Genomic DNA, 22,810 nt, shown 5'->3' with positions numbered 1-22,810 from the left:
ATGTTAGCTCAGGCTCTTAGTGCCTGTCCTCATGCTTTCCCATCTTGAGATAAACTTTTAAACTTTTCTAGACATTCTTTGATCGAACAGGTTGAAGATTCGTTGGCCTCCATCACAGAAGCTGTGAAATCTCTGGAGGAGTCACAGAAGAGAGAGATTCAGAGGCGAGCGGAAGCCGAGGAGGAACTCAACAACATCCTGCCTCTCCACGTCGTCAAGATCCTAACACTTGGTAAATTCTCCTTTTTATTTACCCTTTAACCGTCTGCAAAACCTGTTGGACAAGACATAGCCAGGACGACATGTTTCCACTTCTTTGACACGTTTACCTAAACCAGAAAGACTCGATTGTTTTAAATATCATCCATTATGAGGCATAATATTATTCTCCTTGTTCAATCTGGTTCTGTTGTTGTCTTAATACTGTTTACCTAACCCTGCTGTTACCTTCCCCTTCCCTATACCCTGTGTATTGCCTAATGCTTGTAATATTTCTGATTACTTGCTGTAACTCATTGTCAATAATAGAAATAAGTAATATTTATATAGCGCATAATCAGCAAAGCTGCTCAAAGCGCTTTACAAATGTAAAACCTAAAAACAAATTGTAACAAAAACCAAAATATTAAATAGATAGAACCAATAAGGCAAAAAATGTCAATTGTTTTATAGCTGTCTATGATGGAATGTCTTCACCTCTGATGTGCCATGATGTTGATGTATTACTTTATTTGACGTGGTTGTGAACTATCCATATTTTCTGTATAACTATGAGAGAATGTAGGGATTGCAAGTCAACCTACCAAAGACTGTCCCTGGGTCATGTGACTCCCAACATATTACATATTTACTGTTACCTCATTTGTGAAAATGATACTTCCGAGTGGCTTCTTGACTCATTCGTAGAACTATTTTGATTAATATAATACCCGCAATGTTTGCTTAATGCACCCATATTGAACCGTTTAGTGTTCCTGAACGGTCTTTTTTTTGTGCACCATAGGGGTTGTGTAAGTTGGCCTGACGTTTCAATCCTAGCAGGATCTTCTTCAAAGGCCAAATGACAAGTAACAGTAACAGAAGGGACAAAAACATGCACAGAATACAGACAGGTTAATGAACATGGTGAACACAAAGAGATAAATGTAAGGGGATTAGTAGACAAGGGATGGAGAGAAGAAAGAAACTGTAGGTGTTAATTGATTGCACCTACAGAATTCATACATTTTACCCATATTGCTCATTTCAATTTTCCCACATGGTATATCCAATTGACCTTTTCAATGGCTGGTTAATACACTAAGGGACTAACATTGGGAAAGAAGAGTATAAAAAAGGCTTTGATGCAAAGGTTACACATGGGTAACATTCCTTGTTATTTTTACTACTTTAAAGTAACACATTTGCTTTTCATGGCTTTGCTTACCTCAGGCGACCCTCACGAAAGAACCTGCGAGGAGAGATACCACTCCTCGCATCTGAAGTATGTCGACACCATCCGTAAGATCTACAGTCGTCTGGAGTTAGAAGAAAGTAAATATGAGGAACGAATGAAGGAATTAGAGGTACATGTTATGTATATACTAAATATGATCCATAAATGCATGCCTAGCTATCAACCTGAAGAAAGAACGTAACTTGCTTTATTGTACTTTTGATTGGTCTCTTACTCAGTGTTTTTAGGGAGGGGAGCACCTCGTCAAGCCTGCAAGGGTTTATTGTTCCGCTTCCTTCACTTCATGCATTATAGTCACTACTACTTCATGTTATTTGTAAATAGTTTAAATGCATGTTGTGAAAACAAAATAAATAAAATGAAATGAAACTTGTATAACGTTTTGGCTTTAATATAAATAATCCACGATCATTTCATTTCATTGCCTGGTTGTGGGTACCCATGTGCACATGTAAGATATTTATAATCGGCAGTTACATTTTCTAGGAGTTCATTGAATCTTGCAATGAACTAAAGTTTGTCTTTGCTGAAAATATAACTTAACATTTGATACTTTTAGATCCGTTTGACATACTTAACCTGTGTGAACAACTGAATACCGTTTTTGGTGTCAGCATTTGGCATAACTGTTAGTCATTGGTAAAAATATATTTTCGTATCCTTGTATCACACGTTGAGTTCATATGAGGGATTTGGCTATACCCCTTCTCTGTCCCCTAAACTGCAGCCCACTTACTTGTTTCATAATGTGTGACCAGTCACTACCTAATTAAACCACCTTTTTCCAGACAATGGCTGTGAAATAATTTCTTTACTCTTGCCTTTATGCTCCATTATTTCACCAAATTTGTGTTGTCTTTGTAAAAATGAGACAAAGTTATATAAATATTATTCTGAAATATGATTATTGCAGAATGAAACAATTCCATAGTTGTCCAAACCCTTTTTGATGTTTTTTAAAATTTTGTTCTTTTATTAATTTCTAGGATGCTCTGAATCCCGATGCTGAACAAGCTGCTTTGAAACGTTACCGCCAGGCCAAGGCCAGACTACAAGGTGACCTGAAGGATCAGATACTGACCAAAACAGAGATACTGGATAAGGACAAGGCTGGCTTAGAATATTCCAGGGAGACCACAGAACTGCTGGGAATAGAGGCAAAGGTATGCTACTTTTTGACAAACAAATATGCTTAAAAGACAGAGAGAGAGGTAAACAACAACAAACAAACAGAAAGACCATTTGAAAATCTGTACTATTGGATAACTTTTTTTTATTTTTTATTTTTTATTTATTTTTTAAAATTTATTTAATTTTATTTAATTAATAAAAAAATAAAAAAATAATTTAAATTTTTTATCTATATTTTTGTTTGAATAAGTTTCACTTTTTTTTTCCTGAAATTTTATTTGATATGCTCTTGTTTTTGTTTCTCATCTCTTTAATTTCATTGAGATGAGATCCTTCTATAAGCTGTCAGACTGACCATATTTAAGGATCCAGTTAATTTTTTAATATTTATTTATGCTTTTGTAGGCCGTTTTAACTAACGCTAAGTTCATCGCCGGTGACTATGATGCTACCATCACAGGCGTCTATGGTGACACCACTACCTCGGAATCCAGTCGGGAAATAATTCCGCTCCTCAAACAGCTGATCTCGATGTTGGAGAAGGGAGCCAACTTCACCCTCTCTGCAGAGTTGATTGAGAGCCTAGGTGGAGGTGGTCCAACATCAGTCAAGGTACAATCTATACCCTATCATTCATTTCATTTGACAGTATTAAGTAATTTGGCTAAGAGCTACTGTATGTGTTGCCATGGTAACATCTCCCACCATGCAATATACACATGAGTGCAAAATGTATAACTATCTTGCAGTAGTGTTTTCCTTTCTTTTATCTAGCAGTAATTTGGTTAGCTAACAACTACTGGATGTGTTTCTATGGTAACATCTCCCACCACTACTTAAAAAAAGTCTGTTAATCCTTCATCCTGTTAATCCTTCACTGTTTTTCAAAGTTATTCAACATTTGATTATCCATAATTGAATTAATTTTTCCAATAATTGAAAATTGAAAGATTCAGGTTGGTGACTTCTCCTTTTTTCTCCCTGTTATTATTTCCAGGTGACTGGCCCATCAAGTACTATCAATCGTACTTTACTTCAAGAAGGAGTTTCGGGAGGCAGGTTACAAGAAAATGGAATCCAATTGGAGATTCCAGTTGGTAAAGGAGATGTGGCAGCTAAATCCATGGCTTCATGTAAGTAATCATGAGTTTTGTTGGTATATTGTACCCTGCAGTTGATTCGGTTTGGTAGGTTATTAGTGTTGTCATTCTTTTTCATTCATGTATGACCTATTGATTGCTTGAGCTTTGTTAATAACATTAAATGCAGAAGTTGGCAGCCGACCATCGCAGATTTAAAGCAAAAACTATGGTTAACCTGTTCCTGATAATTGTAGCTGACAATTCTCGGTTGCAACTGGTATTATTAGGACATCTCTGGTGACAGCGAAAGTACAAATAACTGGAGTGGATCCAGGATTTTAAAAGGAACGAGTGTGGCCCGAGGGTAGTGAAATCTGACAACCATGTAGGTAGGGGGCGGTGGGCGTTGTCTGCCAGGAAAAAAAAAGACAATCCATGTGGAGTGGTGCATTTTGAGGCATATTTAGACTATAAGGTCTATAATTTAGGTCTGTATGAAACATTGTGTTAAGAACTACTTTTAATTTTTGCTGTGTGGTTGAAGAGGCAGGGGGGGGGGACCTGTTAGATATGCATTTGACTAACGTCTAAAGAGAAATATCAGATGGGCAACACTGAGTTGTGTGAAGCTTGTTATAGCTGTTCAGGGGGACCGGGAATGACTATAACACGTATCGCAAAGTCGGTAATTATTATTACGGTTGGATTGGTCCATCACGGCAGCATGCAGAAACGTTGTACTCAAAGCCAAAGCCAAATTGAATTAATCAGCATCACACATCCAGAGACAATGTATGCCAAGTTCTTGAATACTGCCCTAATTAACTTTTGTGAAACATTTCATACTTTAGTTTTGATTCTCATTTTGTTTGGTTCTAATTTAACCGAAGAAATATGTAAATAAAAACCTGACAAATCGGATCATTTGTAAAGTGCCAATTATTATCATTTTTTTTTTGTAGTTGTTGTTTATGTATTTATCATTATGTTTGTCTCTGAACTGCTTTAGTGGCAGCTAGCCAGTACAACCTCAGAAGTAACATCAAGGTAGCGGAAACGTTCACCTCCTTGACGGACGAAAAGGAAATGGCCGCCAAGACCATCTCAGAGAGACAGATGATGGAATGCGTTCAGTTAGAGAGAACCTTAAGAGGAGCAGAAGTTGAGGAAACAAACGCAGTCATAAAAGTAAAAAACATCAAGAAACAATCTATGAAAGATGAATTTATTGTCAGAGTTTTCCAACCGTACATATTTTTGATATTTATAGGATGAGATTATACAATATGTAACATCTCCATGGTAATAAGAAGAATAATTTCCATACATACATCTCCATTGGAATTACAAAGAAAGCAAACACAGAAAAAGAGCATAAGCATATCTTACAGTGAGAGCATTGTGGTTAAGGTTATGGCAGTGGACCTGTGATCCAAGGTTTTCAGGTTCGAGTCCTGGCCAGATCATTGCGGTGTGTCCTTGGGCAAGGCACTTTATCTCCATTGCCTGTCTTCACCCAGGTGTATAAATGGGGACCTGTGAGATAAACTGTCAGTTGGGCCATTTTCTTTACTATCAAATGAACATAGTTTCAACGGTGTGTGTTGCTTTAGGAAATAATAAAAATAAGATCATTATCTTGTAACATTCTCCATGTGAATTTCATAAATGATGATTATATCTTGCTTTAAAAACTTTTTCAAAAACTTTTAGAGCTTTGAGGAAAAGAAGGAAGAAATGTTTGTCAAGATGAAAGTAGATTTGAAGAAGAAGTTACAAGAGACTGATGACGAAGAAGAGAGACAGAAGTTGGTGGCTGCTTTCATTGATCAGGTGAGAGTAGTAGTAGTAGTGCACTATTCCCATGATAGATCAGTAGAGTCTAAACTTGGCGTCCAGTCCTGTATGCAGGGGTGCAGGGTACGCAGGGGCCCTGTATGCAGGGGTGCCGGGGTGGCCTTGGTCCCCTGAGAACTTTCACAGCAACGATTTTGATTTAAGTTTAGTGTCATCACAGGTGACAAATTTCAGCACTACTGAACATTGGTCTCTCTCCTACCCCCTCCCCCTCCCTCTTCCCGACAAATCTCAAACCTGTTTAACGAACACTGTCGATTCTCCAACTTTGGTCAACTTCAAGGTCCATTATGTCCACCCCTCTCCACCCTTTGCAGCTAGGTTTGGTTCACATCAGTTTATTATCATCCCAGCCTTTCTAAGGTTATCAAAGCTCAGTCATTTACAACCCAGCTATATGGTTACCCTGCCCAGCATAGGTTTGCCCAGTAACTCCTGTTGCATCCACCCTGACTAATACAGCACTGTCTTTTTTAGCCCATCCTCTTTTAGCCCTACCCTCTATCTTGCCAACCCTACCCTCTTCCTCCCTACCTGTGCCTTCTTGACCTACCACAACTACTATCAGCCCCAACCCAAGCCCACCTCAGTACAGTCATTAGCAGTACAGCAGACCAGTCCATCTTCATTGTAATAATGTCCATTCTACTTTAGAGTATAAGTCAATAACTAGGTGATAAATACCTCCTGGACAAGGAAAAGACAATACAGGCCCTGTCTTTTAGGAGACATTCTGCTAATCAAGAATCCTTGAGAGTGTTAGCCATGAATTACTGTCAAAGAAATTATTATAAATGTAATCATTTTCCCCCCCATCCTCCACCCCTTGTTTCAGTCTCAGAAAGTAACAGCTCAGATCGAAGAAGCCAAACAGGAGCAACTCCAGAAACTTCAAAAGAAGTTGGCCGAAAAGAGGACGGCTGCGAAAGAAAAACTTCACAAGTAAGACAGCGAAGGAAACAAAATGGAAGATTTACATCTCAGACTCATTTTTTCACATGTCTTTGTATTTTCGTACCTTGATCACGACATGAGATTACCTCGTATGATGCAATCACTTCTTCTAAGTGAATGGTGTTAGGTAGTGAAACATACACCAGTGAACTCAGCGTGGGGTTTGGTGTATACCCTGGTATAATTGGTTTGGGCTTTGAAAGTATTTTTGGGTAGATTCAAATTTGTTGAAATTTCATCTGAGCTTAATGAAGTAAGAAATTAAGTAAATTATTTCTCATAAAGTTCATCACAGGTTAATGACAGATGTCCACAATTAATATAATTCATTATTTAACAATGAAGTCAATGAGGTGAGATGTGGTTTTGATGGTGGGGGGGGTGGTGGGGTGTTGGAGGACAGTGAGGTGAGGGTAATGGTAAAAATTAAGCCTTAAACCTTTTTTGAGGATGGAAATGGTAAATTGTTCCTCACCATTTAGGGCAGATTCTTCATTTCATGGTTTTTCCTTTTGTTTCTTTGTTGTTTTTTCAGTAATAAATGTTGTATGTTGTTTTCATAGGCAAAAGAAAAGACAAAAAATGACTTTGCTTTTTCATGTGTTCCTCCACAACCAGTACAACAAATGATTACAAAAATATTGAAACAGTGATTCAGAAATTTGTTTTACTATTTTTTGTTGTTTAATAATTTGTTATCGATAATTTCCAAGGAAACACCTGCGAGAAGCTGCTCAGGATGGTCTGAGCGAGACGGTCGTCCCGGAGATGCTCCAGATGACGGAGGACGAGAATGAGAAGCTCATCAGGCTGATGATGCTGCAGCAGGCTCAGCTGTTGGCTGACATGGAGAGAGCCTACGCAGAAGAAGAGGCAGAGGTAACCATCACTGGCAGGAGTTATTATTACATAATCAGTTATAGTTACGGGGGAGACCGACAGGAAGACGATAGAATCGAATGAAGGGCAACGAATCTATTTGGCTAGAATGAGATTCGAAACCCAGGGACCTCAAGAGTTCTGGTCCTGTGCTCTGCCTGCTACCCTGCGCTTAGTTTGTTGGGATCCCTACATGACTATTTTTGGTTTACTGCGGGTGCCATGAATAAGCCGCAGTAGTTTGTATGCCGTGTTACCCCTATTTGCATTCAGCACAGTATAGAGTATAAAGACAGCATGAAAACAACATGGCTTGTAAAGCTAGCCGCTTCTGGTTTGATAGATTCTTCTATTGAAGGAGGTGCAATTTCCATAGGCACTGTGTAATGAGGGTCTAGAAATTGCATTGCACTGGGAGCAGTGCTGTAGTCAGTTTAGTTGTTGATGGATAGAGAATGGGCAAGGGAGGGGTGGGGGTGGGGGGTCATGGGAGGGGTACAATGGGTCACAGAACACTGACACCATCTATTATAAGAATGACTTGTTACCAGATTTTTTTTTTAAATTTTACCACGCAAGAGATGTGTTGAGAGTGTTTGGGGAATTGTTTGGTGGTGTTTCCACGGTTTGGACTCGTCCTGTGGCTGGGACTGGTACTCATAAATTTATATTAAAATGTAATTTTCTTGTCTGAATGCCAGGATGATCCAGAGAGGCGGGCACAGCTAGACCGGGAGATGGAAGAGAGAATGAGGCTGATGAACATCGCCAACTTGGGAGACGTATCCGGAAAGGCGGAAGAGTTTAACGTCGACACGAGCAAGAAGAACGGGAACATGAAAGACCGGATGAAGCAAAGGATGAACAAGAGGCGAGGCAGTAAGATCAAGGGGCTGCCAGATGGAGTGGAAGAAGGCTCAGAAGAAGCGAAACAGTTTTATAACAGTATGTCAATAAATGTTGTTGAATGTTCCATTGAGGATATGATGAAATAGTTCAATAAATAACACCAAGTGAAAAGTCATTTAAGTTTGGTTACATATTACGACAACTCTTTTGATGCATTATAATATTTGAACACTAGGTTACATTAAAGCAGAATGGTTGAAATGTTAAGTTTATTTCTTTTTTGCAAAATGTTATAACATAAAACTAGTTTCTTAGGGTTTTGTATTTATAATGCAATAATGCTTAAACTATCACCAGATAGTTTCTTCATCGTCAAACCAACATGTAGTGGCCTGTCGTAGCAGAGATACAAGTTTGGGAAAATTTTTCCAATGCTGATACCATTCAATACTCGGCCAACCCGATGATCGTTAATACTTTACCCTGGTGTGTTATCTTGCATCTCCATTCTCCTCTAGTCAGACAGTGTGAGACAGACTCATGTGTTTGCAAACCTTTTCCTATGACAAACTTAGTGGTAGATGCCGATAAAGCTTCATAGAATAACAAACCAACATGTAACAGTACGTTAATATGCTCGTGAGCAACAATACTATTTCTTTTGGACTGTCTGCCAGGAGTTTGGTGAATTTTTCAATATTATTCAACGCTAAATTGCCATAGCGATAAAGTTGCTTAGCTTGGTCAGCTGAGGATAACCGTAATCTTCTTTGCAATCTTTCCCTCAGCCGACGAGGCCCAGAGACTGGCAGACAATGAGAAAAGTCTTGCCGCAGCTATGGATGCCCTGAAGGACATCAGCGACGTAGAACAAGCCAAGAACCACGAGAAACTCATCGAGCAGCTGATGGAACAGACGGGAGAACCGACGGAGGAGCAGAAAGCTGAGGTACAGAAATACCTGGACGAGGTGGAGTCTGTTCAAGCTAGGATGAAGATGGAGCAAGTATCTCAGAAAGAAAAACTGAGACAGAAACTGGGAGCAAGGAGGAAGCTGAGAGAGGAAGTGATGGTCGAAGAGGCAGTAGCTGAGGAACTGGACCACATCACTAAGAAGGAGGTATGTGATGGGGAAGGGGAGGGGGTTACTCATAGGGTAAGGGAAAATGGGGTACATCAAAGGATCAGGAAGGTGGGGGATCTGAGAGAACAAAAGCAATGCAGATGGCTAACGTGATGTTTGTGATTGTTAATTGAGGTTAATTGTACTGTTCAAATTTGGTGCTAAATAAAATGGATGGTTTTCAAGCACTGTGTCAAAAAGACAAGCTGCAGCAGCTGCAAATTCCTCTACAGCAAGGATGAATCAGTATTAAACAATTGAATTTGTCTGTGTAAAACTGCAAGCACTAAATGTTGTCCTCTGCAGCATAGATGCAGTTATGCTGCAGCCCCCTAAGCATCTGACTTTTGACACAGTGTTTTATTAATGAATATGCATATTTATCTGTTGTTTTTCTTGTAAATGTGTGGTACCATTTGGTCATAATTTGTTGAGTTTTGAATTCTTTTTTTTTCTTCGTGTTTGATTTCTGACAGGTCCTGAAAGGAGAGCAAGTAGGAGAGGAAGCTATCACAGCAGTACAGAACCGAACAGAGGATGAAAATAACAAGAAAGAGAAAGAAAAACTATTGGTGAGTGGAACAGATTAACTGGGATGGGAATGGCTCAGGTAGGATGGGATGGGCTGGTTGGGATGGCCAGCACTGGCCTGGGCTTAGCTGAACTAGGCTGGGCTAAACTGCTTTGCTAAACTGACCTGAGCTGAAATGGGCTGGGCTAAACTGACCTGGGCTAAGCTGAACTGGGGTAGACTGAACTGGGCTGGAGTAAACTGACCTGGGCTGAGCTGAAATGGGCAGGTTTGGGCTAAACTGGGCTGAGCTGACCCAAATTGGGCTGAGCTGGGTGAAACTGAGTTGAGCTGGAGTATTCTAGTTGGGGCTGAAGTGAGCTAGTGTGGATTGATTTAAAGTCGGCCGGGTTGGTCTATGCAGGTCTTATCTGAGCTGAAGGGACCTAGGTTCAACTGATGATATTTGTTGAGTTTGGTTGGGTTGGCTTTGCTTTGGGCATTGAAGCCAAACATCAGCTCATTTAAATGATCATTTTGGCTTCCCATAGCCAATAGAATGATAGTCTATATTATGTCTGTCTATATTATGAATTATGCTCAGGGTCATCTGTTTCAGTTACATTCAAACTGAGAGAGGAAAAAAGTTTCTGAGGCCCACTTTTCAGTCTTATTTTCACAAACCTCTATGCCTTTAGTCATGTGATTAATGTGATTAATATGTTATTTATTCAATTAAGTGATCAAAATCTCTAAAATTCTAATATCTCTTTTGTTTATCTAAAGGTCAAACAAGAAGAGAAATTAGCAGATTTGGAAGTGAAACTTCAAGAGGACCTGGAGGATGCCATGAAGGAGTTAGAGGAAGAAACCAAGAAAAGTGAGAAGGTGGTGGAGGCTCAGCTGGACGAACAAAAAGAGAAACTTATTGGGCAGAAACAGCAGGCCTTTGAGAAGGAGATGCTCTTGAAGAGGAAACAGCTCTCAGAGGAGAAGTACAAAGAATTGCTTGAACAACATGAGAGAGAGGTGAGAAATTTGGCCCTTAGGTGTGGGTTGGGATAGGCCAAAGGAGGGGAGGAGGTGTTGTTGGGGGGGGATAGATAGTTTGCCGACACAAATTGGATTTCAGTATTGCTATACTAACGACTAATTCATGTTCAGTGTTGATTGTAAACCAATGACAGTTGAGATTTGATAAAGATTACCAAGTTAACTTTTACTGAAAATAATAATGACCGATCAATAACTTGACAGTATGACAAATAACTTGAAAGTACTGATCAATAACTTAACAGTACGACCAATAACATGACAGTACCCATCAATAACTTGACAGTACAGATAAGTGCTCAACAGTATCGATTCCATGGCATTGTTTATTAGTTACTTGACGACAGTTATTAATTAATTACTCCTAGGTGGAGAAGCTAGCAAGCAGCATGGACAAAGAGAGAGACCGTCAGAGGCAGGCAATCGCTGACCGCTTGAATGACCGCAGGAAGCAGAAGGAATCTACTCTGAAGCAGAAACATCTCGTTGTGATTGAGAAGGAACAATTAAACGCTAGGGCCGAGAGAGACGCCTTGGCAGATAATCAGGTAAGTTTGGAATTGGTGTTGTGAGAGGAGGAAGGTATTAGTTTGATGTGGTGTGCTTGTTGGGGTGAGGTAATGGATAGGTGGGGGGGGGAGGGGGAGGGGGAGGGGAATGGATTACTAATCTGGAAAAGAACAGGGGCTGAGAGACACCTTACCAGGCAACTAGGTGTACAAGCAATTATTTAAGAAAGGATTCTTTCCTTAAAGTTGATGGTAATGCAGACTGAATGAGATGAGGGGGTTACCTCTGGGGCAAGGGGTTCTCAATTAATGAAACATTGGTGAAAGTCAAACCCAAGGGCCAGGCAAATCTCATACTCTCACATATAACCATAAAATTGAGCATATTTGTGAAGGGTAGGGTGCTGAAGACTAAAGCCTGCAGGGCCTGCATACCTAATTACTGAAATATTGTTGGTTGACGATGGTTTCCTTTGCGGGCTTGATTGAAATCTTTCACAGGCTGGACTTGGCCTTTGGGCCAACCATTGTGGGAAGCCCTGTTATCCAGGCTGCTTTAGGGATCCTGGTATGTATTGGAGGTTCTGCTATAACTCCATTGATATGGAATAAAATATCTCCAAGCTAAAGGTGAAATAATCAAGTATTTTGGCGACATAGTTTAGCCGGACATCTCTCTTCTGAAAATTTTTTTGGTACCAGGGACAAAACGAGACGAGGGTAAATCCACAGGCCTAGTCGAACAAGACATCTGGTCCATCATGACAGGACTAGTTTAATCTCATGATGCCTGCCATGTGACATTTGCTTACAATGTCCTTTACATCTGAGAGAAGCATTCTTTAATTCTATCGACAATAATTCTTTCAGATTAAAGCAGCCGAACTTCCTGCCCTAGAGGAGAGCCTGGAGGGGGAGGAGCAAGGTACCGTTGAGAACACCATCTACAAGGTGCTACGACAGAGACACATCAAGGAACAAATTAATCAGGTAAAGGGTGTTGGGTTTCTTGAACGGTCTGGATGTCTCCATGTACCGTCAAACCCTATTCAAGAATCAGGTTTAGATTTATATTTAAAGTTGCAATAGGTCACAGTATTTATAATCCTTTGTTTTCCAAGATTTTACAAGCTTCAGAGCACTTGTACTGACAGTATGAACAGTTCCTAACCTTTATCTGATTCTAATGCTACTACCACTCTATACTCTCCTCCCATATCATGCTTTAAAGTAATCGTACTGACAGTATGAACAGTTCCTAACCTTGATCTGATTCTAATGCTAATACCACTTTAAACTGTCCTCCCATATCATGCTTTAAAGCACTCGTACTGACAGTATGAACAGTTCCTAACCTTTTTCTGATTCTAATGCTAATACCACTCTATACTGTCCTATCATATCATGCTTTAAATCACTTGTGCTGACAGTATAAACAGTTCCTAACCTTTATCTGATTCTAATGCTATTACCACTCTATACTGTCCTATCATGGTTCAAAGCACTCGTACTGACAGTATGAACAGTTCCTAACATTTATCTGAAATAAACAAGGATATTCACACTGCTTATACTGTCAGTGAGAGTGCTTTGAAAAGCAGGACATGAAAGTACAAGTTTTGCAACAACAAAAAATGGGCCAAATTGGATGAATTTCCATTTTTTCTCATTCCAGGAAGAACAAATGCAAAAAGAACGGGAAGCCGCTCAGCTGAACGCCAGAGTCGAGATGATGGACAAACGAAACCAGGAGAGGAATGAACTTGTAGCCAATCAGCAGAAAGAGTTCCTGGAGCTGGTGGCCAATTCTGGGTCCATGTCATCTGCCGATCTTATCGAGAAGAAGGAGGAATTGCAGAGACAGCACAAGGTAATCAGCAGCCCAATCAAACAGCCCAATGAGAAAAAAATAATAACCAGAATGTATCTTATTCATGAAAGAATAGAAAGTCACTTTTCTCTGATAAAACTTTATTTAAAGTAAATCCATAACGGAAAACTGGCTGGGAAATTTTAGACAACGGTAGGTCACGATTTCGAAAGCCGGCTCTAGCCATAAATTTGATTAGCTCTTTTCCATCAATTTTATTAGTAGAACCTGGATTAAACATTTATGGAAATTAAACCTGGACTAAAAATCACAGTTGCCTGCAAGTTTTCAAGTTCTTCGTAATTTACTATGATTCATTGCATTCGGGTTTACGGAAGTTATAGAAGCTAATTGCATTTTAATTTTTTTATCAGCACTTTTAATTGTTGTCTATGTGGATACTTTTATCTCAAAAAGTTTCCTTTCCATTTCATTTTAATATGTTAACATTTTTCTCCCCCCGTAGAAACAACTGAGTGACTTTGAACAGTCTTCTGAGATAAAGATAGACCAGGCTGCGAACGACTGTTTACCAGCGCTGGAAGTGCAGCAAGCACAACAGAGGCTAGCCCTGAAAGAGAAACAACTGCGGGAGCTAGCTGATGCGATGATACAGATATCACCAGAAGAGGTGGGTGATATACAGATAGAATAGGTGTATGTGTGAGGGGGGAGGGGTGGAGGGAGGGGGTAACTCATTGGGGTGTAAATGGATGCGATGACTTTTCGTAAGGCTGGAAAGAGCAAACAGGTGTGGCTGGTGAGAACAGGATGTGGTTTAATGTTCTCTGTAGGTTTGCAGGGGGTGGGGTTGGTTGTGGGTGGACTGGTTGGGGTGTAATTCATTGGGGTATAAATGGATGTGAGGACTTTTTGTAAGTCTGGGGAGAGCAAACTGGTATGGGTGTGGCTCGTGAGGATTGGATGTGGTTTAATGTTCTCTGTAGGTTTGCTGTGGGTGGTGTTGGTTGGGGGAGGCTGGTTGGGTGGTGGGTTTATTTATTGGATATAAATGGATGTGTGGACTTTTTGTAAGCCTGGGGAGAGCAAACTGGTATGGACATGGCTGGTGAGGATGGGATGTGGTGTTATGTTCTCTGTAGGGTTTTAAGGAGGAGGGGCAGAGAGGAGATGGGATGATGAATGGTTTAGGGAGTAAATATGTGTCCAGAGAAGTAAAGCTCTCAAAGCATTGCCAAACAACAATATGGAAGGAAAGAAACATGACTTGAAACAAAGAACTGTTGCCAATCAAAGCAACTCTATAGCAGATAATTATAATTAAATTAGAATATTGATTAAATGTAGAGGGACAGCAAAAATTGTTTGCAACAGTGGCAGTCAAAAAATTGAGGGGGAAGGGGTATGGCTGGGAAATGGGTTGAGATGATCAAAGGAGAAGCTATGTGCCTAAATTTCGTGCATTTAAAATTTTCTAAGAATGTAACAAATGTTTCAGTTGTAAATGTTTGGGAATAGGACATGCTTTTACAGTTTTAAAATGCTGTTTTTATGCTTTGGGTATATTTTTACAATGCTTTTTTCAATGCTTTGTTATTTTCGATCAGGCTTTGGCCCAACAATACACAGAGGCAGCAGAGAGGGCCGCAAAGGAAGCGCAGAGATTCAGAGAGAGCAAGGTGAAAGAGACAGAGGAGGAGGTCAAACGAATCAAAGATGAAAAGATGAGGCGAGATGTGGAGAGGCAAAAGAAGATGCAGCAGCAGTTAGAGTAGGGAGCTAATTTTTTCTGTTACTGAAATTTTAATTTTGGTTCCATGTTTCATATTTTTGCAGGTTTTGAGAGACAGTCAGTCTAGATATTGCATCTCTTTGGGAAGGATGTATTACTTTCAACCTTGTCACTGTTGTCTACTTGGCACCTTATAAGACAAATCTTCTGTTTTTTTGTTACAAACTTTTTTTTTTGGTTATGAACAGGAATATTGAGACGGAACTTGAATCGGAGAAGATGTTGTCTACTTGGCATCTTATTAAACTCTGTTTTTTTACTATAAACTTGTTTTTCTGTTTTGTTACGAACAGGAATCTTGAAACAGAACTAGAATCGTAGAAGATGTTTTCCACTTTATAAAACAAATCTTCAGTTTTTTTATTACAAACTTATATTATTGTTTGTTTGTTATGAATAGGAACCTCGAAACGGAACTTGAATCGGAGAAGATGAAAGAGGATCAACGAGAAAGAGAAAAATTGTCCAAATTGGAGAAACAGAGAGAGCAGCAGAATGCAGAGAGAGAAAGAAGGCTAAAACAGGACCTGGAGAACGCCGGAGACAACCAAGCTATGAAAGATGTAAGTCAGAGGTCAAAGGTCATATCGTGTCAAGCTATGACAATCAAGGAAAATTTAAGAAGTAGAATTCTTGAAGTAGAATTTGTTTACACTTTACTTTTTGTAATTATTGGTAACCATCAGGAACAGTTAGTCATGAGGGTAGGTTGAAGGTGCTGAGAGGTGGTGGGGTGGGGGGTGGGTGGGATAGTAGGTGGAAGGTGGAGGCAGAGTGGGTGAGGGATTGGAAAGAGGGAAACCATATAAAATGATGAAACACTTTTGTGACAAATTTAGACACTCTCAAACACAAAAGCTGCAGCAGCTACAAGGCTGAATCATAATCAGATATTGGAGATTATCTCTGCAGAATCTGCTTGTGTTTCAGGAACATTGCATCATTATTAATGGGACGACACAGTGACTCCTTTCTATCTGGTATTTGTTTTGAATTGTAGAAACTTATCAAGGAACATGAGGAGAACCAGAGGAAATACGACGAGACCAAGGAGCAGGAACACCGACGTAACGCAGAGAAGACTCGAGCCCGGCTGGAGGCGAGACGTAAGAGGCGGGAGGATCAGGAGAAATCTCGCATCACGGGAGAGTTCTTAGGAGAGGGAGAGATGGACCAGAGACGCACACAGGACCAGATCAACCTCATACACAGACAAGGTAAATCTTCTTAAGTACAGGGTGGGCGGGGGGGAGGGGAGGGGAGAGGAAAGGGGAAAAGAAACTTACAAGAGATGATTGAACTACAATTTTTGTAAACAAGGCTGTGAAATTACCAAGAAAGATCAGTCTTACATGAAAAGTCTTTCAAAGTACAGGATCGTATTTAGGAGAAAGGGGGGGAGGGTGATGGGAGTGGAAAAGTGCCAAAGAAGGTTCCAAAAAGATCAATGCAACTGAAACATGTAACAGGGCTGTGAATTTACTGATCCACTTCATCATTTGCTTTAGAAAGGTTGACGTCAGTTTCTGAACTTGCTTGATGGGGCACTGACATAGGGGGGCAGAAGGGTGCCGTAGGGGAGTATCAACAGTAAGCAGCTGTACGAATCCAACAGGGCCTAAAATAATTGGCCAAAATGTGTCATTGGCCAACTTTAAGACATCTTTGTGATTAGCTAAATATTTTTTTGTCATAGGTTTTATAATGTTTCTTGGAGCAAATTTATAAATTTATTTATTTTATAAATATTGACTTTTTATTTCACCCTCAGGTGCATCTGACCTTAACAAGACCAACGCAGAATCCTGGCGGCCAGAAACTCCAACAGACTGGCAGCTGAAGAATGAAGAGGGCGACAAACCAGATCTACCAGCCGGCATGGATGCCTCCATCTTTAACTCTCTGATGGACTCGCAGCTGTTCAAAGACTTGAAGGAAATGGAAGAAATGTTGAAAAATACTACCGGAATGAAACCAGGGGTCAAAGGTGAGAACTAAGAGGTCAAAGGTTGATGTGCACGTAGGACCTGGATTGGTTACGACTTGTGCTAGTTTGAATTAATACTGTCATTAGTAAACTGAATCTGAAGTCTACATGTTTATTGCCATAAAAGGAGTTTTCATAGATGGCATGGATGATAGGACCGTGTTGATGGAGGGAGGGTGAGGGGGGTTGGGGGAGTTGGGATCACATTGATAAATCAATTAAGCAATATCTGGTTTTTAGTACTGTAAAATGCTGTCTTCCATTAGCCTGACAGATTGTTCGAGTATTTCATGCCAGATGAGAAACTGGTCTTGCTTATATGGGACAAAGAAACTTGAGAACTTCATGACATTTTCTTCCTCTCTTTTGTTTTTTTGTATCCAGGAGCTGTTTCTGACGTCTTTATCGATATCAAAGATGCCCAGTGGATGCTCGGAGAGGACATCATACCGCTGGACATCAACGGTATAACACCCAGCCAGTTTGTCATCTATCGGTTTGGCGTGTTCCTCACCCGTCTCCTCCGACACTCCATGGGTACCCCCGAGGTGACCCTCCTGTTGGCCGCGTCCCTCCCGCAGAATAACTACGACAAAAACATGTTCCGACATTCCTTCTTCTACCAACACGCCAAGAAGATTCTCTTCGTGAGGAAGGAACGTTTGGAGTCGGTCGGGGAATTTGTGATGGTGGTGGCTCACTGCCTGGCGCACATCAAGATTGAAGACTTGACGGACGATTCTAATCCTCTCTTCCTGAGAGAATTTTATAAGGTTAGTTGTTATTGATTGATTGCTTGATCGATTGATCGATTGATTGCTTGATTGATTGATCCCTTGATGGATTGATTGATGGAATGACTGACTGATCTATTGATCCATTTCAGAGATAAAGAAACTAAAACAAACTGCCCCCCAAAAAGACCTGCATATGAGACAAACTGCAAAACATAATCCGAAGGAATATTGCAAAAAATCTCTAGGAGAAACGTTCGCTCTCTTTATGTTGAAGTTCAGAAACTGCTTTGGATCGTGGTTGATGTGAACTGAAAATACAATTTTTGTACTATTTTGTTCTATTACTATATTATATTGTTTTGTACTATTACTATTTTGTACTATTCAATTTTGTACTATTTTGTACTATTACTACTACTATTTTGTACTTTTCAATTTTGTACTATTTTTTACTATAACTACTACTATTTCGTACTATTGAAGTTTGTACTATTTTGTACTATTACTACTACTATTTTGTACTATTGAATTTTCTATTATTTTGTACTATTACTACTACTATTTTGTACTGTTCAATTATCTACTATTTTGTACTTAATGAATATTTGATGATTTCTTCTTCTTGTTGTTCTTCTTTCCCCTAGACCATGAATATCATTTGTCAAGACATGTTCTTCTCTCGGTCCCGAGGGACGACAGCCCCAAGGATCCTGGCCAAGGTGTTGCCCCACGGCAAGTCCTCTCTGGAGACCCTGCTGAAGCGCACAAGGGGGACCGACCAGAAGGCAAACATGGTGGGAGAATTGATCAGTTCAAAGGTCAAAGACCCAATAGAAGCAGATTTCTCTCAAGAGGTACTTAAGAACAGCTTATGTTTTCTTTGAAAGTAAATTCACCAAAAATAAAACTTCTTCTATTCATTCACATCCATACTTGTTATAAGGAAAACATTTTCTTGAGATTTGGTTCAAAGATTTGATGTCTGTGGGGGATCCACTTATTCCTTTTCACTGTCTGTTGGTGCTATGGAAATGCTGTCTGAGCCTTGATATGATAAAAACAGGTTCTCAAAGACAGATTTCAGTCTGGGCCTCCCCTCCCCACTTTTATTACTGTCGTTTTTAATGTTGCAGCCAACATGGTATAAAGCCGAATGTAGGGTCATGACATAGTCATGTATTAAGCCTTATTGTAGGGATGTTGCATACTGTAGAATAGTCTTGGAAATAATTCTCATTTGTTCTGATTGGAGAGGTCTGCATCGATCGGTGTTTTTTGTTTGTGGTCGTTACAGAAAATTAAGCAGCATCTTAACGAAGCCAGGGAACAATCAGATAATACACGGCTGCGTGAATACATAGAATCCCACGGAGGCACAGCGTACACAAAGGACCTGGTGCAGGTCAGACTTAACGAACTGAAGGGTGTGAAGGACCCGAAGGAGTCCAATGGGTAAGTGATGTAACAGGGTGCTAACAGGGTGGTAGAAAGTAGCGTACGGAGGGGTGTGGAAGACATAATAAAAGCATGACCAGAGAGGAGAGCAAAGAGTTGCTAGTGTGGTTTAGTAGGGTAGATGAGAAATAAGGTTCTAGCAGGGTATGGCTTGCTTCTGTGGCTATAAATGCGGTCAAAGAAGGGGTATGAGGACGCAAGATGTTACGAAAGGTAAGTTAGGGGATGAAATATGTATGCCGATGGTGGGATGGTGAGGTGTGAGAGTAGGGAGGGTTGAACACACGAATAGAGGGCTGTTGTAGTTTGTTAGTAGGTGATGCTAAAACCTTTTGTATTTAAGAGGAGAGAGGTTTGGTTTTAATGCATATTCATTATCATTCTGTAAAGTTTAAATGTATGTTGTCTTTTACCACTATTTAACTTTTGGTCTGATTGGCAATTTTTTTTAGATTCTAATGACTACGTAGATTTTTTTTCAACATACCAGATCGAGACAGTGCAGACCTCAAGGGTTTGTGGAAAGTAACTTAAATAGCTTAAGTCTTTTTGTGCCATTCTCATTAGTCTTAAAAAACAGGATTTCAGTTGTAGTTTTTACTACTGCAAAGTTATATCTGTCTGAACCTTGCTCTATTTGAAATTTCTCCACCATTTTCTTTTTCACTTACAACATTTACAATAACAAGTTTTTCTGTTTTTTTTAGGCCGACAGTAAGGACCGTTCCATCTGTGATTCGGTCTTCCAAAGAACTTGTGGAAGCCCAGATCGGCCACCTGCAGCATCAACTCGACCAACTCAATGTAGACATAGCCCAGGCCATGATGGAGAGGCAGGCATCCCAGGAGGGCCTCAAGAGATTGGAGGAGGAACCCAACAGAAGGGGAGAGGGTGAATTCACTGAGGTCTTGAGGGGTCAACTGAGGGCGTTAGATATCAGGATGGAGAACCTGATGAAGAAAGTCAACTACTTCGAAGAAGAGATAGAGAAGAAGAGGAAAGAGAAAGATGAAATAGAAGAATAATATGTCTTGAAGTGGTGTAATTTTTTTTTTCATCTCTTTTATTTCAATTTTTCTGTCAAATAGCACAGAGTAGTATATAGAATACTAGCTCAAAATATGCTAGAATTCAGCACTTATTTAGTTTATGGTCACAGTCATCTATTGCTGATGCAATATGATGATGCATAAGAAACAGGAGAGGACCCTGCCCTTACCCAAAAAAATTGTAAATACATGAAACTGCTGTCACAATGGTGAAAGAACTTTTGACTCTCAAAAATTGATCATCATAAATGATCATCTTTTACATTTTATCGATTCGTTTGATTTTATCATGCTATTAAATTTCTTTCTGAAAATAAGGTCTTCCTTAACATATTGAAACCGCTTGTAGCCTAGAGCACCTTGATTTGTCCATACAATGAATAAGAGATCCGTCCATTTTCTGAGGTACACCTAGTCAACCACAGTCTCAACGGACTGATATCATGTTGGTAAACTTTTGGTCGCGAGCTTCTCAAACACTTTTTAATTGTTTCTTCTCTTTTAAGTTTTGCATCGTTTGTAAACTGACTACCATTGAATACATTCCAGTTAATTTTCTTTACTACACAATATTTCTATTCAGAGATGACTCGTACACAGTAAAGTGTTAATTTGTTTAATACTGTAAACTTCTTTCTTCAAACGTTTTTCCAATTCTTCATGTAAATTCCTTCCGGAGAAAGTCTCCTTTCGTTTTCCGGTCTGTTTTAGTGTCGATTAGTTTACTCTTTTGTTATTCTTTTCTATGTAGTGCAAGAACACTGTGTGATTGTTACTGATTAGCATAAAAGCAATCAAAGGGTTACAGGGTTTTAATTTAAATAACAAAGGAACCAGAATTTGAATTCTGTAAACTGATGTCATTTAATATAATATGAATTTTCATGAGAAATATATATGGCCTCAAATTACCTCTTCTAATCTTTCAGGATTGGTAGACTTGACATACAGCAGCGTTGAGCTGTGAAACATACCCTGTCTTACATATACCAATACCCTTTTGGCATCATGCATATTTATTAGAGCTTCAATAACATGAATATTAATTTATTCACTGACACGGTTGCTTCTTAAACATTCACTTTCTCTGTCAGATATACCCATATAGGAATGCCTAATTGTTAAAGTAAGGTATGGGATCATCAGCCCTATAGAACAAGCAAGTCTACTGACAATTCTCATCACCTTCCCACCTCCCCCTTCTCCACCACCGGGGCAGGGGGGGCATCTGTAACCCTTCAATTGTCCATGCAGGTCTTCGCCTTTGTTCTTGCTAGCCTCTTATCAAGATCCGTCCAATCTTTGATCACCTTGTAAAGTTTATATACCGTATTTTACTCAGTAGAATCATTTTCATCAATGCCGCTAAATTCACCGTTTCACTTTTAAATTTTTTAGTGTTTTTTTTGTGGTCACTTTGTTTGTTGTGAAGATTATCCAGTAAGCATCTTTCAATCCTTTAAGTTAAAGGAATATTATTGAGGTCCTTTAGATTATGTCACATCATTCCATTGTTTATATTCAACTTACTTAAAACAAAAAAAGCACAAGAAGACAAATGGAGAAAGTACCATTGTTAATTCGCACAGAATTATTTGTAAAACTGTTTTGCTGTGTTGAAAAAAATTCTAATGTAGATCTTCTCTATACAAAAAGACGAGAAAAAAAATACCACTATTTTTGACCATGTAGTTTTTATGAATTGCACAACTATATTTTGTGAATATGTAGGGTGATTATAAATATGCATGACTTATGAATATTCGAAGCACAGGAGATAAAAGTCTCTACTGTACATAGGAAATATTCTCGTTTTTCTTAATCTTCACATTGAATATTAATAAAAAAAATCACCTTGACTAAAAATTCTTTAATATTTTAAGGTCACCTTGATGTTGCACATTCCGCTTTGAGAAGGAAATATTGAAATATTTATTCGGAAAAGAAGCAATTTTAAAAGTTTGCGGTTATAATTGTTCAGGGGTTCTGTTACAATTAAAGTTACGGAGAGAAATATGTTTAGTTTCTCATGAATGATTCGGGTAATTGTCATTTTTGCATATCATGTGATGAAAAATTTCAATTAATAAATTATTAGTTATAAATTATAATGTTTGTCTTTCTGTTATATGCCTTTCTTTCTATCTTATTATGAGGCCTTATTATTTCAAACCCACCATATGAACCCCTCTCCTTACTTATTCATACGATTATAATTATTATCATTAATATAAGTCATACTTTTACTTTGTGTCAGACATTGGTTAAATGCATAATAAACAGCTACTAAAACCTGTTTTGAATGTCTTTTTGTTGGTGTTGCTGAGTTTTGTTTTTCCAGAAGCTCCATTAAGCATTACACTATAAACACGAACGAAACGATCCCTAACTCTGCACTCTTATACGCTCTTCCGGCTGACAGTATGAACAGTTCCGAACCTTTTATCTGATTCTAATGATAATACCACTGTATACTGTCCGTCCATATGATGCTTCAAAGCACTCGTACTGACAGTATGAACAGTTCCGAACCTTTTATCTGATTCTAATGCTA

General features: G+C 39.2%; 1 protein-coding gene across 1 annotated transcript in view; it reads left to right on the top strand.

The window, feature by feature from the left end:
- Positions 1 to 22,552, top strand: part of LOC139976998 (uncharacterized) — a 144,698-nt gene extending 122,146 nt beyond the window's left edge. Inside the window, exons 127-151 of the mRNA XM_071985939.1 lie at positions 91 to 232; positions 1,432 to 1,565; positions 2,443 to 2,619; positions 2,993 to 3,199; positions 3,585 to 3,720; positions 4,679 to 4,857; positions 5,383 to 5,502; positions 6,362 to 6,468; positions 7,194 to 7,359; positions 8,061 to 8,304; positions 8,997 to 9,328; positions 9,808 to 9,903; positions 10,629 to 10,871; positions 11,264 to 11,443; positions 12,275 to 12,394; positions 13,080 to 13,274; positions 13,741 to 13,905; positions 14,843 to 15,006; positions 15,428 to 15,590; positions 16,028 to 16,244; positions 16,799 to 17,014; positions 17,399 to 17,787; positions 18,396 to 18,605; positions 19,046 to 19,203; positions 19,914 to 22,552. Coding sequence (XP_071842040.1) covers positions 91 to 232; positions 1,432 to 1,565; positions 2,443 to 2,619; positions 2,993 to 3,199; positions 3,585 to 3,720; positions 4,679 to 4,857; positions 5,383 to 5,502; positions 6,362 to 6,468; positions 7,194 to 7,359; positions 8,061 to 8,304; positions 8,997 to 9,328; positions 9,808 to 9,903; positions 10,629 to 10,871; positions 11,264 to 11,443; positions 12,275 to 12,394; positions 13,080 to 13,274; positions 13,741 to 13,905; positions 14,843 to 15,006; positions 15,428 to 15,590; positions 16,028 to 16,244; positions 16,799 to 17,014; positions 17,399 to 17,787; positions 18,396 to 18,605; positions 19,046 to 19,203; positions 19,914 to 20,232 — 4,779 coding nt within the window. The 3' untranslated portion in view covers positions 20,233 to 22,552. The remainder of the gene's footprint in view (positions 1 to 90; positions 233 to 1,431; positions 1,566 to 2,442; positions 2,620 to 2,992; positions 3,200 to 3,584; positions 3,721 to 4,678; positions 4,858 to 5,382; positions 5,503 to 6,361; positions 6,469 to 7,193; positions 7,360 to 8,060; positions 8,305 to 8,996; positions 9,329 to 9,807; positions 9,904 to 10,628; positions 10,872 to 11,263; positions 11,444 to 12,274; positions 12,395 to 13,079; positions 13,275 to 13,740; positions 13,906 to 14,842; positions 15,007 to 15,427; positions 15,591 to 16,027; positions 16,245 to 16,798; positions 17,015 to 17,398; positions 17,788 to 18,395; positions 18,606 to 19,045; positions 19,204 to 19,913) is intronic.
- Positions 22,553 to 22,810: the final 258 nt, after the last annotated feature.

The sequence above is a fragment of the Apostichopus japonicus genome, chromosome 12 (assembly GCF_037975245.1).
Source record: "Apostichopus japonicus isolate 1M-3 chromosome 12, ASM3797524v1, whole genome shotgun sequence".
Lineage (NCBI taxonomy): Eukaryota > Metazoa > Echinodermata > Holothuroidea > Aspidochirotida > Stichopodidae > Apostichopus > Apostichopus japonicus.
This window is presented reverse-complemented; position numbering and strand designations above follow the sequence as displayed.